General features: G+C 35.9%; 1 protein-coding gene across 11 annotated transcripts; it reads left to right on the top strand.

The window, feature by feature from the left end:
- The first annotated feature begins 418 nt into the window (after positions 1-418).
- Positions 419-17,102, top strand: LOC134540922 (zinc finger protein 845-like). Of its 11 annotated transcripts, none has more exons than XM_063384041.1 (6): positions 419-532; positions 5,682-5,973; positions 8,385-8,461; positions 12,210-12,275; positions 12,392-12,439; positions 14,320-17,102. In XM_063384041.1, the coding sequence occupies exons 2-6, from the start codon at positions 5,694-5,696 to the stop codon at positions 17,038-17,040; spliced, it is 3,192 nt and encodes a 1,063-aa protein (XP_063240111.1). In that variant the 5' UTR covers positions 419-532; positions 5,682-5,693; the 3' UTR covers positions 17,041-17,102. The 11 variants fall into 11 exon arrangements, with proteins under 11 accessions (XP_063240111.1, XP_063240106.1, XP_063240084.1 ...); XM_063384036.1 differs by having other exon boundaries at positions 5,669-5,973; XM_063384014.1 differs by having other exon boundaries at positions 419-1,235; positions 5,669-5,973.
- Positions 17,103-17,764: the final 662 nt, after the last annotated feature.

Below are 17,764 nucleotides of genomic sequence, written 5' to 3'. Positions count from 1 at the left end.
AGACAACGGACTTTAGAAACCTTTTCAGATACTTTGAGCTTTAGTTTAAAATATCGTGTAAACTAAGAGGGTAAAAATTATTAGATGAAATAATACATAACACAAGCATTTGTAATCAGCTCTCGTAATAGTCAAAATGTTTAGGTTATATGTAAAATATATAACTGCAGCAAATAAAAAAAAAAAAACTGACACTCATTTGAATCCACTTACATGCTAAATAAGAGTCTGAAGAAACAAACAAACCCTTATTAAAATTGAAATAACTTTCATTGTAATTTTTATTATTAATAATATATCCGGTACATTGCGTTGTACGATGCTATGTATTTAAAAACGTAATCTCTAAATATATGAAATCTATTTTACCTCTAATTGAAGCATAGATGATTTGAACGTAACAATTACGCCATGTTATCTCTGGTACGGAAATGAAGAATTTTAGAGTTGTACGATCCTGCGTTTACAAACCCTATTTTAATATAAACTTACAAAAATAGCCTCTGTCAAAAAATCTTAAATTTGATCACAGGTTAGTGTTTTATACCATTTGCAGTAATCGATTCGACATTCAAATAATTTGTCAATTTAAGTTGTTACAATGAAAACAAATTTACAAACACCTTTGACGTGTTGTGCTTTCAGAATTCCATTGCAGTAATGCCAAACTAAGAATCGTAAAGAAATGTTTTAGTATTTGTAAATAATAAATATGAATAAAATGTGTAACCTACAGGTACATACTGAGCTGTATCATAAGTGACAGATGGGGTTGGGTACATTGGTAGGCTAACCCTACTAAAGACTTATACCAACAACTAATCCCATTGTCCTATCTAAAAGTTCTTTCTGAATTGGTACATAATGTCTGCATCTGGCTGTGGAAGGAATAAGGTTAACACAAATTATTATTGGTAATAAAAACATTTTTAAATATTTTTGTCAAGCCTGCTTAAAATAAATTGACTCAGGTTTTCAAGTTGGGAAAAATTGTTTGTTGCCTAATTTATAATTTGTATTGCAAAATAGGATAATAAAATAGTCACATCACTCAGAAACTTAAAAAATTGTAGTATAAGCAAGGTCAATACTATTAATTACAAAATATATAAGCAAATTTCAGGCTGGGTTTATAAATTATGCAAGGGACGCACCAATGCAACACCACAAGTAAATTATGGTCGTTTATGAAGCATGGATGCCCCAACACATCACCAGTCCTACAACTGGAAATTGTAAGTACATCAAATAATTCCGTCAGCACTGATAAGACCGTCATCCCCATGAAGCCCTTATCAGCTGGTGCCACTGCAACGAACCTGTCTCCGGTGCCAGGAGGAGCACCGTAATTTGTTTTTGTGCATCCTATTTCAAAGGAATTGGAAATTTTTTATTAAAACGTCCGTGGTCTAAGAACTAAATCAAAAGAATTATATGAAAACATTATTATCTCTAATTATGATTTTATCTGTCTAACTGAAACCTGGTTAAACGATCTTGGCATTAATTCCCACTACTTCACAGACCAATACTCAATCTACAGAAATGATAGAGACGCCTTGCTGACTTCTAAAGATCGTGGTGGCGGTGTTTTGGTAGCAGTCAATAAGTTTAAATTCACTTCTATTCAGCCTATTTTTCACCTGGACTACCCCGGAATTGAATCTGTTTGGTTAAAAGTTAAAATGTCTCAGAATAAATCCTTTATAATTGGCAATATATATTTACCACCCCAAACATCACCAAATATTTATTCATCTTATTTTGAGACTTTAGAAGATAAACTGGCTGCTTATCAAGATGAGTTAGTGCTACTTGGTGATTTTAACGTCCCAGGTGTTGATTGGACCAATAATCTAACTACCAACATCGTGCACACGCACATCAAGACTAAAGCACAATATCTTATAAACTGTATATCTAGTCTTGGTCTATTTCAGTATCATACAATCCTATCATCTAAAAACCTCTTAGATCTTTGTTTTACAAACATCTCGCAATGTTCAGTATCTCATGCGGATGAAGCACTTGTCACTGAAGACCCATATCATCCTGCCTTAATTATAAAAATAATATCTGACAGCATTCCTTATGTGGTCAGTTCTACTAGAGTCTCTAGGTCCTATATAAATGGTGACTATCTTGGTCTTTACAATGCTGTTAAAAACTATGACTGGTCAAATTTCTATGAATCTACAGATGTTAACTATCTTGTTGATCAATTAACTACTTGTATATGTCACAATATTAATGAATTCATCCCCGTTTTCATTAGCAAACCATCTAAATACCCTGTTTGGTTTTCAAAAGACTTAATTCAAGCTTTAAAATCCAAGAAACATTTTCACAAACTTTACAGAAGAAACAAAAATATGTACTAGGCCTATTATACTAAATTTTCATTCTTTCGAAAACAAACCAAATATCTTATCTAGCTTGATAAAATAAATTGGACCAGAACCACTAACAATAATATCAAGAACAACCCTAAGAAGTTTTGGCGCTATGTCAAATTAATAAAAAACGGTTATCATGAAAAGAATTCGTTAAAAGTTAATGATGTTGTATCTAGTGATCCAGTGGTGTTGACTAATGTATTTGCTGAATACTTTTCAAGTGTTTATGTGTCCTCTAATGTCAATTACCAAGTTCCCACCTTAAATTCATTCCTTGATACAATATCTGTTCCCTCTGTTTCTGACAGCCTTGTGCTTTGGGGCATAAGGGCTCTAAAACCCTCAATGTCTACAGGACCCGACGGGATTCCTAATTTTATTCTGAAAGGCTGTTCAAATATATTAGTACCCCTATTAAAACATTTATTTAATACTAGTTTAAGAACCCAAGTTTTTTCAAATAAATGGAAAATTGCAAAGGTCATTCCAAATCATAAAAACGGTAGCAAATTAAATGTGGTTAACTATAGACCAATATCACTATTAAATGGTCTCTCTAAAATTTTTGAAAAAATAGTTTTTAAAATCACTAATTTCCAACTAAAAAATCGTTTATCTAGTAATCAACATGGCTTTAGATCAGGAATGACCACAGCCACCAATCTAATTACTTTCCTCAATCCTATTTTTAATGAAGTCATTAGCAGGGGTCAGGTAGATGCCTGCTATTTTGATCTTGCTAAAGCTTTTGATACTGTAAACCATTCATTACTATTAGGCAAGTTACATAATTTCGGTCTTAGTGACAATTATATTAATTGGTTTTCTAGCTACCTTAAAAATCGAACTTTTTTTGTATCTATCAACAACTCCCATTCTTCAAATTTTATAGCTAGTTCTGGAGTTCCTCAAGGTGGTACCTTGTCTCCTTTACTTTTTAACATATTTATTGATGACATTATTCAAATTCTGAAAATCTAAAAATAAGTAGAAAAATTTTCTCTTTTAATGACTGTTTATTATTACAAACTGACATTAATGAAATTAATAACTGGTGTAAAGCCAATCTTGTGACCCTCAACAAAGGCAAAACAAAAATAATATCCTTTACCAGAAAATACCTTCCTATCAAATACGATTATAAATTGGGCAACACCTTAATTCAGAAATCCTCTTCTCTCAAAGATTTAGGTATTATTCTAGATTCTAAATTGTTCTTTCACCAACATGTTCAACATTTAATTTCTAGTTCCCGAAGAACATTAGCTTTAATTAAATATGTCACATGTTATGCTACCAAAACTGATTCTATCCTCTCAATTTATTTAGCATTAATTAGGTCAAAACTAGAATACTGCTCAGTAATTTGGAACAACATCAATATGTGTGATAATATGAAAATTGAAAATATTCAGAATAAATTAATAATTATTATTATTCAAAAACAACTTCCTCTACCCAATCTGATATCTCTCTCAAGTCAAAGAGAATTACTTGACTTTATTTTTATTAAAAAATGTTATACTAACAAATTAAACTGTAAATATATACTTGACAACACCGGTTTAAGAGTACCTCCTTTTAACAGTCGTTTAACTTCTACTTTATGTACAGTTAACAGAAATAATGATATTATCTTTAGGCTAATAACCAATTTTAATAAATTTGATAAAGACTTTAATTATTTTCCTTAGTTCCTAATGATCATATGTGTTTTAGTTCTGTATTGTCTAAATTGTAACGTTTGATTTTTGTTTTATTGTCTTTCGTTATGTGTGTTTTGTTTTTATATGTATTATATTGTATTGTTTTGTGTTTTTCATTTATGTTTATTATTGTGAGTGTATATGTATCTAATTGTGTGCCAACCATTAAAGGCTTTGTCCTGTTGGTTGGCATGTTACAATTACAAATAAATAAATAAATAAATAAATAAAATAAACCAGTGGAAAATCAATTTATTACTCTGAGCTTCTTTTGATAATTCACGTTTATTATGAAAACATATTTATCAATAATTTGATTTAAAAGGGTATTTTTCTTAGACTGTGCTAGTTTAACAAGTGTAAATGTGATGTATGTAATAAAAAACAGTTACTTTCTATGCACATAATGCATGCTTTGACTTATCGAAGGCAAAATGAAAGCCAAAACGTAAGAAGTTGAAAGTACTTGCTTTGCATTTCAGTGCTATGCAGGTATTTAAAAATGTTGAACTTTTTGCCATTCTTGTGTTTCTTGCATAGTTTATAATTTTGATTGCTCTTACTTCAAAAAATAAATTAACATTTTAATAATACACTGGAAGAGTTTTATACAGATTTATAATCTATAGAGACATGCAAAGACAACTGACTTTAGAAACCTTTTTAGATACTTAGAGCATTACTTTAAAATATCACGTAAAATTAGAGGGTAAATATTGTTTGATAAAAAAATAGGTAGGTAACATTAGCATTTATAATCAGCTTTAGTAATTGTCAAAATGTTAATGAACTCTTAATTTAATTAAATCAACTAAGTGCTGCTAATGAATCCAAGAGCTGATGCTTGTTCCTTCTGGTCACAGCTTACACAGGATAGAAAGTTTCCTCAGAAAAAACTGGGGAAAGCAGGTAGTTCATTGATTTGTAATAAAGTAACAAATCTTCCTTAAAAAAACCTTAACGGTATTGTAGGATCATAGTTACGATTATCAAAATGTATAGAAAATGTGAGGTCAATTTAATGATAACAGAAGGATATGCTATGCTTCACATTAATAAAATAGTGTCTCAATTAACCAACCTTCGATTAACAGAGGTTTCGTATTATCCAAGCTAACTTTAAGTGCCATTACCAGCAGACTGTTGAAACATTTGCCCGAGGACATAGGAAATATTTAACAATTGTCAAAAATGTAAAAAATAAAAAATTAAAAAAACTAACATTTAGGTACACTGAAGAAAATAATCCCGAAAAATGATACCACTGGGCCAGCTGAAAACAAAGACGGATCCCTTATTTTATCCATGATACCCGAGATTTTGCTTATCAAAGGTTCCCGCGTCCCACATTAACTCGGTTTATCGAGACACTAAGGTAAATCTTAATTTCATTTACGTGAGTGGTACAGAACTAGATAAAAACTGGGGAAAAGCTTAGCGTGTAGATGTTTGATGGCTCCCTATTTGGATCACAAAAATTCAGTTCAATAGCATTGGAAAACGGTGTTAGCTAAGAAAAGTGTTTATTTTGAGGAATGTGTACATAGTTTAAAAGTGAGGTGTTAGTGTGACCCCCCAGTGGCAGCCGAGGATGGAGGGGGCCTGCTGCTTCGTGTGTGGCGAGACCGTGAAAGGCCGCGGAGTGCCCCTGCTGGCAGGCCTCACACTCCGTTCTCACACGCCCCTGCCCTCCAAGATCGGCCAGCTACTGGGGGAGGGGTTCGTGGTGGTGGTGCAGACAAGGGATGTTGTCTGCCGACGGTGCCAGGTGCTAATCGACCGCCTGGACGAGCTGGAGGGGGAGGTGCTATTCGTCCAGGGCCAGCTTGCCGCCTTCCTGCATGCCAAGTACCAGCTTGACGACCCAGCGGGTGAGCAAGGCCGTTGAGAGTTCCCATTACTCAATGTACAACTTTTAAAACCCTCACAATTAAAAAAAATCTAATAACTAAATGTTAGTGTGGCAGTAACTGTAAATGTAATCTGTGTGTATTTCATTAAGTTGAAAGGTTTACAATTATATACATTAGCAAAAGATTTATAATTTTTGACCTAGTACTTATTTTGGTTAACAACACATCAAAATAAAATTTTGTTCACAACCCTGAGCCCTTATTTTGGTGCCTGGGCCTCGGGGATATTGTCCCTGCCCCCTCTCCCCTACATTTTCTTGGTGACTCTGCTGTTGAGATGGACACCTTGTCCGCTTCAGGATCATTCAAAGTGATGAAGGTTTATGAGATTAGAGTGGAGCTTTGAAGAAATGATTTGTTGAGAAGAACCGGAGCACTCTGAGGAACCCAACAAATAAAGGTAAAGTATCCAGTTTTGATGCCGCTGGGAATCAAAATTGGATCACACTGTTAGGAGGCGAGTGATCACTGACTTTACAAAGTTCTGCTCACCGTACCAGATCCAAGGGTAGGAGGGTGTTCTCTAGGGAATGAAGCCTCAAAAGTAAAAATGAAATAAAAATTACAAATATATAATATATTTTAATTGTTTTCATACATCCTTTTGTTTGTTAATACAATCGTTTAGTATTTTAGCTTAAGTGATTACAGACGAATCTCAGCGATTTTTGTGTTGTTAAATATTGTTGCCTTGCCAATGATTGTGATATTTTTTTTTCATTATTCATTTATGCTATGAATAATTTTATAATATATATTCATTGTTACAGTTTTATTTATTATTAGAATTATTTTATTCAACCAATGAGTACAATATATATGTTAATTATAAAAGTAAACATTTTCATACAATTGAGTAATCAATAAACATGCTCTTAGATCTGTAGGCCTATAGCCTTAAACATAAATTATCATAGTGACCCACCAATATATTAGAATTTACGTTAGTATTCTATACATATACAAGTTACTACTTTAAATAAGATCATAGTTATATAACTAACAATTTAAAAAAGAAACATGTTCCTTAACTTGAGTAAATTAATGGCCACAGAACACTCCATTTCCTCCTCTACTTCAGACTAAGAGTTATATGTGCTGTTGCATACAAATATGTTTTTCTTTGTATCTACTACACCTATCCCTCACTTAACAAGACTAATTCGTTCCTACAAATGCTCATGTTATTCGAAATCGTGTATTTTGGAGCATTAGTTTCCATAAATAACAAGGCTAATTTTTTAAATATGTTCCAAAATTAAGTAGGAAAATATACTTTACGTAATATAAATGCGTTTAATAACACTCAACTATAAATATGTCACACCATTTATCTTTGTATGCCTCCCATCGCACTTTGTATGACAAATACGACACCGCGTAACGGGAGATACGTGGTTATGTACTTTGTCGTCAGTCGGCTGGCTGACTTGCCCGCCCGGGCGTGACCTTCAACTCACGTCGCGTACCTTTCCAAACCATTCTTTACGGACAGTAAAACCGATATTACTGTCCGAATAATTACATTTTAGTTTTTTCAAAAGTAAAGTGCTTATTCGCGTATCTTCACCTGGTTCACACCAATCCTGTCAGGCCAATGATTATTTTTTTCATTGCAACATTCATTTAACAACCTTTTCCACATAAATCATCTGTTCATTTCTGTTCCAGTATCTAATGTCAAATATATTCCTGCTTCAGCATCAGACTTATGTATATAAAATTTTGGTAAGGGTCCTTATTTCGTACGATTGTGCGCACAGTTGACTTGCTTAAAACTAAAGTGCGACCAACATAAGCGTGGCCTTCATGACAATCTGCACGCCGTAATACTTCTAGTTTTGTCTCAAATACTTGAACACGATGCATTATGAGTGATCAAGCATGTACATTTACCGGCAGCTGAATGGGCAGACGTTGCTTTTGTTTGAGTGAATTCCCTGCCACTGGCTAGACTGAGTTCACGTCCGGTTTGTGGCTAGGCAACAACGGTACGGCACGGCGGCATACACTCCATAGCCACAATTAAACTTGCCATAGCTGATGTTTGTACAACAGCCGATAGCATAGACAGACCTGCGCGCGCATATCTTCCCCCCTTGTTTGGCTAACTGTATCCCACGGCACACCTGTTGTTTATGGAAGTTGAATCAGACTTCGTGGCGTCGTGCTAGACTTTTTTTTTTGCCTGCTGAGATTTCGTGCTAACTAAAATTTACAGACGTGCTATTCAAGACTGGGGCAGTAAAATTCACATCACACTAAATGAATCCGTGCAATCTGAGGACGTGCTAAGTGAGGGATAGGTTTATTTGCAAGATTCCCATTTTGTGGTAGTTTATAAATGAATAATGCACACATGTTTTCAGATATTGATTCAGAAGACAATGGTTCCAAGTGTTATGATGATTTAGTAGAAAATGCCCCAGGAAGGAAAGAAGGTCAAGTAAGTAAAATATTTCATTGTACATTCATTCAATAATTCTGTGTATATCTTTTACAATTTGTGTTACATTAACATATACATAGTTTTTAGAAATCTACTAATACCTGTCTTTTTTTAAATTTTAATTAAATAAAATACTATAACACTTTCATTCTTAAGTCATGTTCATAGTTTCCTTTATGATATGATAGAATTTGAACATATAACCTCTTTCTTCAAAAGTCCAGTTGTATAATAGACAGTTAGTTGTTAGTATTAATTTTTGTTGGAAATAATTATGGGTATTAATTAGCTTGGTGCAATAAGCTACACATTAGGACTCGGGCTGTAGCCAAGATTTTGTGGAGGGGGTCCAGTATAATCATTATGTAGTTTTTAATGAGTACACTTTCTTTGTAATTGAATTTTAAAAGAAAATTGACTGTCACACGTGAAATTTTAAGTAATGATTTTGCTTGCGAAAAGTAAACTGACAGTTTGTATTTTTTGTTTTTATTTAAATTGTTTGATCATTTAAAATAAGCCACTAATATATATGAATTAATTAATTCTATTAAATACATGAAAGGCATGTTAATTTGGTATGAAAGAAGTATCTACAATAACACACGTGCAACTGGCATTAAATATACATCATTTGAAAAAAACAATTTGTGCCTCTTCAATTTATGAGCCATTTCAGGCTATAATGGGGAGGAAAAATGTTATTGTAGCCAACTAAGGATTACAGTAATCCTTCCAAAATAATCTTTGTAGAAGGGTTGCTAACGTTTTCCTATTCTGTTGTAAACCGTCACTATGTTTACAGTTTTTCTTTTTTTCATTTTTTTATGAGTGCAAAATTGATGTAATTTATTTAAAATGTTTTATGTTAAAAAAAAAGTGAGAGGAATATGTGAATAGAGAGCCTCAAATCTAATTAATGATGCTATTGCAAAGCAATTTCATCTATGCATTTATAAAACCATTACTATATTTTAGAGCAGTTTAAATTCTCGTTATTCCTACTTGCAAAAGTCTGTGGATTTTCAATTCCAGCTTTGGTTAATTCATCTATGGTTGCTATAAACATGTATTCGTACAATAGTGGTTTTTCGAATATGGATGTTTTAAAAGCAAATAAAATAAGAAAAATTATCTGGAGAGGAAGATACATACTGAGTGAGGGTCGTACTTCTCTTTACATTTCCGTTCAGCTCACAAGAAGAGACTACAGCGGAGTTCCGTTATTTTGATAGACGTCAATTTGGGTTCATGAAATTTTGCATTAATTTGACAGAATTATGGATTATCCGAACTTCAAGAATGAACTTACTCTTTGGTCGATATCTACATTCCTGACCATCCTGGGTTCGAATCTTTGTACTTTACATCCCTGAAGGACGATGGTCGGCGCCGTCAGTCGCTGTCGCAATAATTCTGAGGCCTGAGTTCCCAACACAACCATGACGACCATACATCTAAGGTTCCATGTTGTCTACGTCGGTGAGATCGTTTCACATTAATTATAGACTTTTCAGGATCAGAGAAGGATACTGGACTGCCGTCATCTAATTTTACAACTAGAACAGTAGTATTCGTAGTTTTCAGCTTGTCGAAAACGTCCTTGTCTCTGGTTACCGCAATTCAGATGTCCAGTGCTGCAGAGTTTGAAGTGTCTCCAAACAACTAAACTAGACATAAGGTTACGTGAATCGTGACATTACTAGTATGAAATACCTTTACTTAGATTTTTGGCTCTCTAGGAATATATTTCCGCATACAGATAACTATCACTGATCTAGTATATATGTTATTGAGACTATTTGATCACCTAAATAGATGTAATTTATGTTTGCTTGTTCTAAGTCAAGATAATAAAACTAATATTTTGAAAGGTATAACTAGTTACGTCAAATTCCTAACCTTTGGCATTTTTTTTTAAATATAAATTTGACAAATCGGATACATAATTGAATATTTAGTTTATGATTCACGCTACACTTCCTTACTACACATTTTAGACACTTACATGTCTTGTAAGCGGAAACAAATTAGCCAGGAACATATGAGTGTAATAACTTCGATAAAGCAATATTAATAAGAGGAATCATAATCAATTGTTTATTTCTGGAGAAACACCATATATAAAATTAGGCACCCAATTTCAATAAGTAAATATCCCACGTTCTACACTGTCTTCACTTATGTATTTTTCTCTTTCTTTTAAATGCCACAAACCTCCCCCCCTGGCTTCATCCCTGCAAGACTTTGCCAATACGTGATGCCTCTTTTCTTTCGGTCATTTGAGAGTGTCTGGACATTTGTCGCTCTTGGAGGTCTCCATCATGGAAGGCTGATGTAGAATACAAGTAGTGGGCTAGTTGTCAGTGGTGATTCTGCAACAGCTGTTTTGCACCAGTGAGGCTTCTCCGCTGTCTTGAGTGCAGTGAAATGCACCTTTAAAGTGGTGAATGGTAACTTGTGGATGGCATTTCAACATCCTGGCCTCCACTTCAATTTTTCTCCACAAAAGTTGGTGCACCGGACTCATGTTTTGGAGGAACCAGGTTCAGACCCAGGTTCCAAGCATCCTTGGTTTCCCAAAATCAAGTAGGCTGGCAGATTCCTGTCTCTTTTTCTCTTCATCAGTAGTTAGATTTATCTCTAATGACCTTGCTGTCTGCAAGATGAGACAAGCAGATTAAGTAAAATGTTCTCCAAACTGAGAAATGGAACCACTGGCAATAACAAGGTGCCATATTCTGGAAAGTCAAGGAAATTCGGGGAAAATCAGGAATTTTGTTTTAAAATCTGGAAAAGTCATGGAAATTTCTGAGTGATAATAATTTGAATTATGATTCAGTATGCCATCAATCAAACTATGAAAGCATTTATTTCCCAGGTTTTTTACTGCATAGTCAAACATACTTACTATAAAATGGCATGTGCAAGGTTCTGTTTGAAATAAATAAAGTGGAGAGAGAATGAGGCCAGCTGTGGGGATGGCGGCGAATGGATTTTATCTTTTTTCTTCCCTCAGTAAACTGCAAAATGGGTAAATAATTTTTAAGAAAATTGGGAAATTTAAAATTTAGGTCAGTGAAAAGTCACTGGAATATTTTTACAGATTCAACCGAACACCCTGAACAAAGGAAAATAAAAGTCAGCTTGCTTATGACAAGCATGGCAGGTTGTCTGATGTCATAGGCAGTGGCTGCCATCAGGCTGGCATGGTTTCCCTCTTCTCTAGCTCTAGCATCGTTTCATGCACGTGGCCTGCCAGATGCTCTGTTGGGATAACCATAGGTGTTAACGCTCTTTTTTCCAGGTCAGGACAGTGTCCTGCAGACTGGTCGAGACCTGGATCTCTGTTTGCATTGCCCCCCACCTATCAGACTTATAGAGAGAGAAAGGGTGACAGAAGGCTCAAATGTTTGTAGCTATCTCGAAGAAGCAAAATGTTTCCTTTCTTCCCCGATTTATTTAACTTAACTTTCAGACGAATGATTGGCGGCTAGCTGTGACAACAAGCACGCAAGATGCTTCGCTCAACAAAGTGCTTCATGTGTCCAAAAGATTTGACATAGCACATATTAGTAGAAACAAGGGGAAAAACACATTAGTACCAAATGAAATAACTACATATACAATGTACTGAGAATGTAAGATTCATATTGCAGTCTTAATGACTGAAACACTGAGCATGAAAATTGTGTACTATCAGATTAGTATTGTCATTAAATTATTCTTTGGATTTTTTTTCCAGTCACTGCCATTATTGTCTGGAATTGAAAATGATGGGAAAACTGAACTGCAAGAAAGTAACAATCAGGTTTGTGAGAAATAAGAAAAAAATAATAACTGTAACACTGAGCATGAAAGTTGTGTACTATCAAATTATTATTGTCTGCATTAAATTATTATTTGCTTATATTGTGTTTTTTCCAGTCACTGCCATCGTCTGAAATTGAAAAAGTTGAGGAGAACGCACTGCAAGTTAGTAACAATCAAGTTTATGAGAAATAAGAAACAGTCATAACAATTTTTTTAAAGGATTGTTTCCATACAACCAGTCCCCAGAATAATCTGTGTTGGAGCAGAATTATTGAGTTTTGAAAGGAAAAGTCCCAAACACTTTCCTTTATTTAATTTTTTATTAGTTTTTTTTTTTAAATTTGGTTTATTTGTACATTATCCATGCAGATATCGGAGCAGGTATTGGAACACTCAAGAACATAGTTAGGTTGTGTGAGTACATTATGAGTGAACTGGCTGATTGGATATTTGGAAAGCCTAATCTTTATATCCATAGGTCAAATTTACTTAAGTGTTAAGTTATTAAAGAATCTTAATTTTCTAAAGAGCTCTACCTTTGCTATTATACTATGCTTCAATGAGAAAAACAGTGTAACCTCACTGAAATGAGTACAGTATATCACGAGCGGTTCGACATTAAGAGTGTTTTGAAATGTTCCGTCAGGAACATTAAAAATCATAGTAAATGGAAACAACATTCATGAGTGCTAGCATGCCAAGGAGGGTGGGAGGAGGGTAGGCAGCCGCCCTGCTAGCAGCTACAGTGAAGAAATGAGAGGAACCCAGCCCTTTCTCCCCCCCCTCCCCAAATAATGTCCACACAAATCTGTAATAAAATTCCTATGACCAAAATTGCAAATGTCCACTGATTTTTAATAAATAATTTACCTATTTTGCATTTTTATGAAAGAAGGAAAACAAACCTCCACCATTTACATAGTTGGCCTAGTTATTTCTCTCCAGTTTCTTTATTTCTTGAAGATTCTAACAACCATGCAGATGACATTTTATAGTGTGTATGATTATGCACTAGAACACTATCTGAAGAGAAAAAAAAGTTTCACAGTCTGGGCAATGGCAGATTGAAACATGACATTTTCTCCTCAAATTGCTATCACTGGGGAATTTCCCTGATATTTTCCCTGACTATCCAGAATGTGGACATCCTGTGCTATCTCATGTTTTATGGCCAGGTACCATAAGCAGTTTACAACTCCTGTCTAAAGTGGCATAAGTAATGTAGTTTATATGCAAGGTCTGAAGTTTTGTAGAGATAGGAAAAAATTACGAGAGTAATTATTGTTCATAAATAATTTGAAAAACATTTTATTCTATTCTTTTTTTTTCTCTAAAATGCAGTTTTTTAAATATATGAAAATTAGACATTTTTGGAAGATAAAGGAATCTAACATGATACTTATCATTATTCTGCTGTTTCATGTGCTTATTAACAAGAATCTTCTAACAATGTCTGTTCTCAAAGTTTCCAGGATTCACTGTACTATGCTGTCAGTTCATTGTTTACAAACCAGAAGAGTACTGGAATCTCTGAAATAATTTCACTGTGGACAAATTTTCTTTATAAAATGACAGAGACAGGGAAAGTAACTGATTTTGTCATAAGAAGACAAGACCAGAGACATTACTGTATAATATATAGTGTTTTTTCACCTTCAACCATTTACAGTAAAGATAGAACTTTACAAGTTGCAGGTCTGAATCGAACTTTAGCGTAGGTTTTCTTAATAATTAGCTTGTGAATAATACACGAAGGATAAAATTGGTTATTCTGATAACACATGTACCTAAAGACTACATGTTCTCATCACTTACATCATAGAGACCAAGGTGGCTGGTGGTCAGATCACTGACTCCAGATTTTCCACGAGTGAGAAATGTGGATGTTGCCTTTAGCCTATTCGTTTTCTTGGAGTGCTTCTAATCCCCCCTACAATGCCTTTTTTGTTTCAGACCATCGTTGCACCCTCGTTCTTAGCTAATACCTTAACCTTAATAAAGACATTTACCAATGCTATTGAATTTTTGACATTTGTTAACAGGAAAGTGTTGTTTCTTCAGAAGTGGGTCTCTGTGATGAGGACGGCCATCATCGAGACAAGGTGAATGTGGAGATAATAATGGAGAATAGCAAACTCTGCGCATCAGCGAGCGGCCAGTTTTCCTGCTCCATCTGCGGCCAGAGCTTTAGCAGCAACAAGGGCATCCAGAGACACGTGATGCAGCAGCACCTGTCCACGTGGGTGTGCCATTTCTGCAACGTGGAGTTCCGTGATGAGCACGAGTATACGTCCCACCTGGGCACGCACCTCACCGGCCCCTCCTCCAGGCTCCTGCAGGCCAAGAACAGTGACGCAGAGGCCCGGCAGCATCACAGGTGCACCATCTGCGAGTACCGCACCGCCGACAAGCAAAGCTACGACCAACACGTCCGCAGCCACGTGGTTCTCAAGCTGTTCAAGTGCGAGGCGTGCGGCAGGCGGTTCGCGAACCACGAGCTGCTGATGAAACACTTGAAAACATGCTCTCAGTCGGTGTCTTCCAGATGTTCCTACGGCGAGGTGGAGTTTGAAAGCGTAAGTGATATGGCTGATCACATGATGAGGCATGATACTTTTGAAGTGAACTGTGGTTCTGATCAGGACGTGTTAGTTGGTGAGGGCATGCAGAACTGTTTCAGCAATGAACTAGGTTTAGCAGATTGTGTAAAAACTGCATCAGTTGAAGACCTACAGAATAGTGAGTTAGTTCAGCCTTCTGAATCAGAAGGAGATGCTTTCCAGTGTAACATTTGTTTTGAGACTTTTGTAAGCAAAATTCAATATGATGATCATCTAAAAACACACTCTAGCACTGGTAGTAGTAGCACCGATGATGAATATAAAAATAAAGCAGGGAGATCGTTGGGAGAAGTTCTAAAAGAAGTAAATTCAGATAGCAAACAAACCAATGTAGTGCCTCAACATAGTAGTTTAGAAATCTCTATGTTTAGTTGTTCTTGTGGTACCCATTTTAATGATAAAAGTCAATACGAAAAACATAAAAGTGATGAAAAACATTTTGAAAATAATGAAATTTTCAAAGATGCACAATGTGTAATTGACAATTCTTCTATCCAAATGTCATCAGTGCTGAACAATGATTCAGTACAGGTTTATGAAAGTCACATAATGCAAAAATATGAAAATCTTAATGTTGGAAATGCCTCCATAGATGAAAATGGTTTTATAAATATAATTTCATGTGAAGATGATGATACATCTGAGGCTTTGAATGGAATACAGTACGTTTATGATATGGGCACTGGTGAAAATATCACTCTCATGGAATCTGAAGAACCCTATGAAAATCAGTGTGCTAAATATGATCTTCAAGAAATTAAGACAATAGAAGATAATGCAGCATTATTGAGGGAAGTACAAAAAAAGGCTTATTTGTGTGCAGAGTGTGGTTTTCAATCACCTGACTTGGAAGATATCAAAACACATTTAAGGAAGCACAAAGATAGAACAATCTCATCTCTTTCCAAAGAAAAATATTCACGTAAAAGACAGTTATTGCTTTATTGTAAAAAAAATAAAATAACAGGAAAGTTGACATGCTTGCATTGTTTTCATAAATTTGATGATACACTTACATTACATCAACACACACTTGCAAGTCATCCCACCAAGCAGTATCATTGCATAGCTTGCAACGAAAGGTTTCTATCAAGGAAGGAATTGAAGTTGCACGAAGATACTCATTACGACAACGTTATGTACCGATGTGACTGCTGCAGCCAGGAGTTCTCGAAAGAAAGGCAGCTAAAGCACCACAAGGACATGGTGCACAGAGACCCGCACTGCCGCTTCTGCGGCAAGGAGATTCTCAAAGCTCAAACACTGAAGAACCACGAGCTGCGACACACCAGGCAAACGAGTAACTTCGAGTGTGACATATGCAAGCGTGTGTTTAAGACGAAAACGGGCCTGAGGCACCACGTCGCCAGTCATACGGGGGAGTATAAGTTCTGCTGCGACTACTGCGGGCGCGGGTTCATGTCCCGGATGATGATGGAGGAGCACCGCAGCATGCACACCAAGGAGGAGCGGTACGTCTGCGACGTGTGCGGGCGCAAGTTTAGCTTCCAGAGCACGTACTGGATCCACAGGAAGTGGCACGACACCCCGTACCCCTACAAGTGCAACTTCTGCGGCAGGATGTTCCGCCACTCATCCCTGCTGGCCGTGCACAAGCGCAAGCACACGGGAGAGCGACCGTACAAGTGCCCGCACTGCTCTTTGACCTTTCCTGTCGGAGGCACCCTGAAGCGACATGTGATACTGCACACGGGCGTCTACCCCTTCAACTGCGACAAGTGCAAGCGGGGTTTCACCACCAAGCACAAGTACGCCTCTCACCTCGCCAAGGTCCACTCCGACTACAACCTGCTCGGTCACAAGCCCCTACAGAATGACTTCAAGATGGTGGTGCGGGAGGAACCGACGGGAGTCCAGGAGAACAAAGTGGTGTGGCGTGTCGGGTCGGACGAGACGAAGCAGGGCATTCTCGAACTACCACAGAGTGAGACATCCAACACTTCCACCAAAGATGTACTACCACATGATGTGCAGGACAATGTAAACATGAGCAACATTGTTCCTACAAGAGTTGTTAAAATTGTGTTAGAGGAAGGTTCACAAGCCATGGCCACTGTCACCCTAGCAGAGCGTGGCAACGTGATGCCCGATCTCTGGTATCAACAGGAGAATACTGTTTGACCAATACATTTTATGTCTTTTCTGAATTTGTTATTGCCAAATAAATTTTGTATTAAATAGTACCTAATAATTTTTTTTCATATTAGTAAAATTATTGTTTCAAAATGCTTGGTTACAATATAAATTTGCTAGTGTTGTGCGAGATCTCGAACCTCGAGAAAAATTTCGAGAAATATTGCATTCTCGAACAGCGAGCGAGAAAAATAATTTCTCGAAAAAAAAACGAGATTTTTTTTTTTGGTACAGTTACAACTCAATTTAGTATGGAAACTAAATTTGATATTGATAGTTGTATTTTTATATGTTGAACATTACACACACACTGCCATTATTTTAGTTTAAATTAGGGATGGGGCGACCGAATCCAATATCCGCCAAATCCGCCGAATCCTAGGGATTCGAAGATTCGGCGGGTCTGATATAGGATTCGTCAAAGGATTCTGTTTTTTACTATTTACGGAAAAAAAATACAGTAAAACTCGCTTACGAGGTCCCGCATGGTAGGTTTTTCCGTATAAAGCGTTTAAATCGCCCGAGGTCTCATCATTTACGCCATTAAATGTGTGATATAAAGTCCGTTAAATTTTTTTCTGAAACTTCCTGTCTCAAATAATGGCACACGTAAATTTGAAGAAAAGACAAATGAACAACAACATACGAAAAAATATGGATGATGTACCATAAATACAGTACAAACACAATAGATATTTTAAGATAATTACCA

Source organism: Bacillus rossius, chromosome 1 (assembly GCF_032445375.1).
Source record: "Bacillus rossius redtenbacheri isolate Brsri chromosome 1, Brsri_v3, whole genome shotgun sequence".
Taxonomy (NCBI): Eukaryota; Metazoa; Arthropoda; class Insecta; order Phasmatodea; family Bacillidae; genus Bacillus; species Bacillus rossius.
This window is presented reverse-complemented; position numbering and strand designations above follow the sequence as displayed.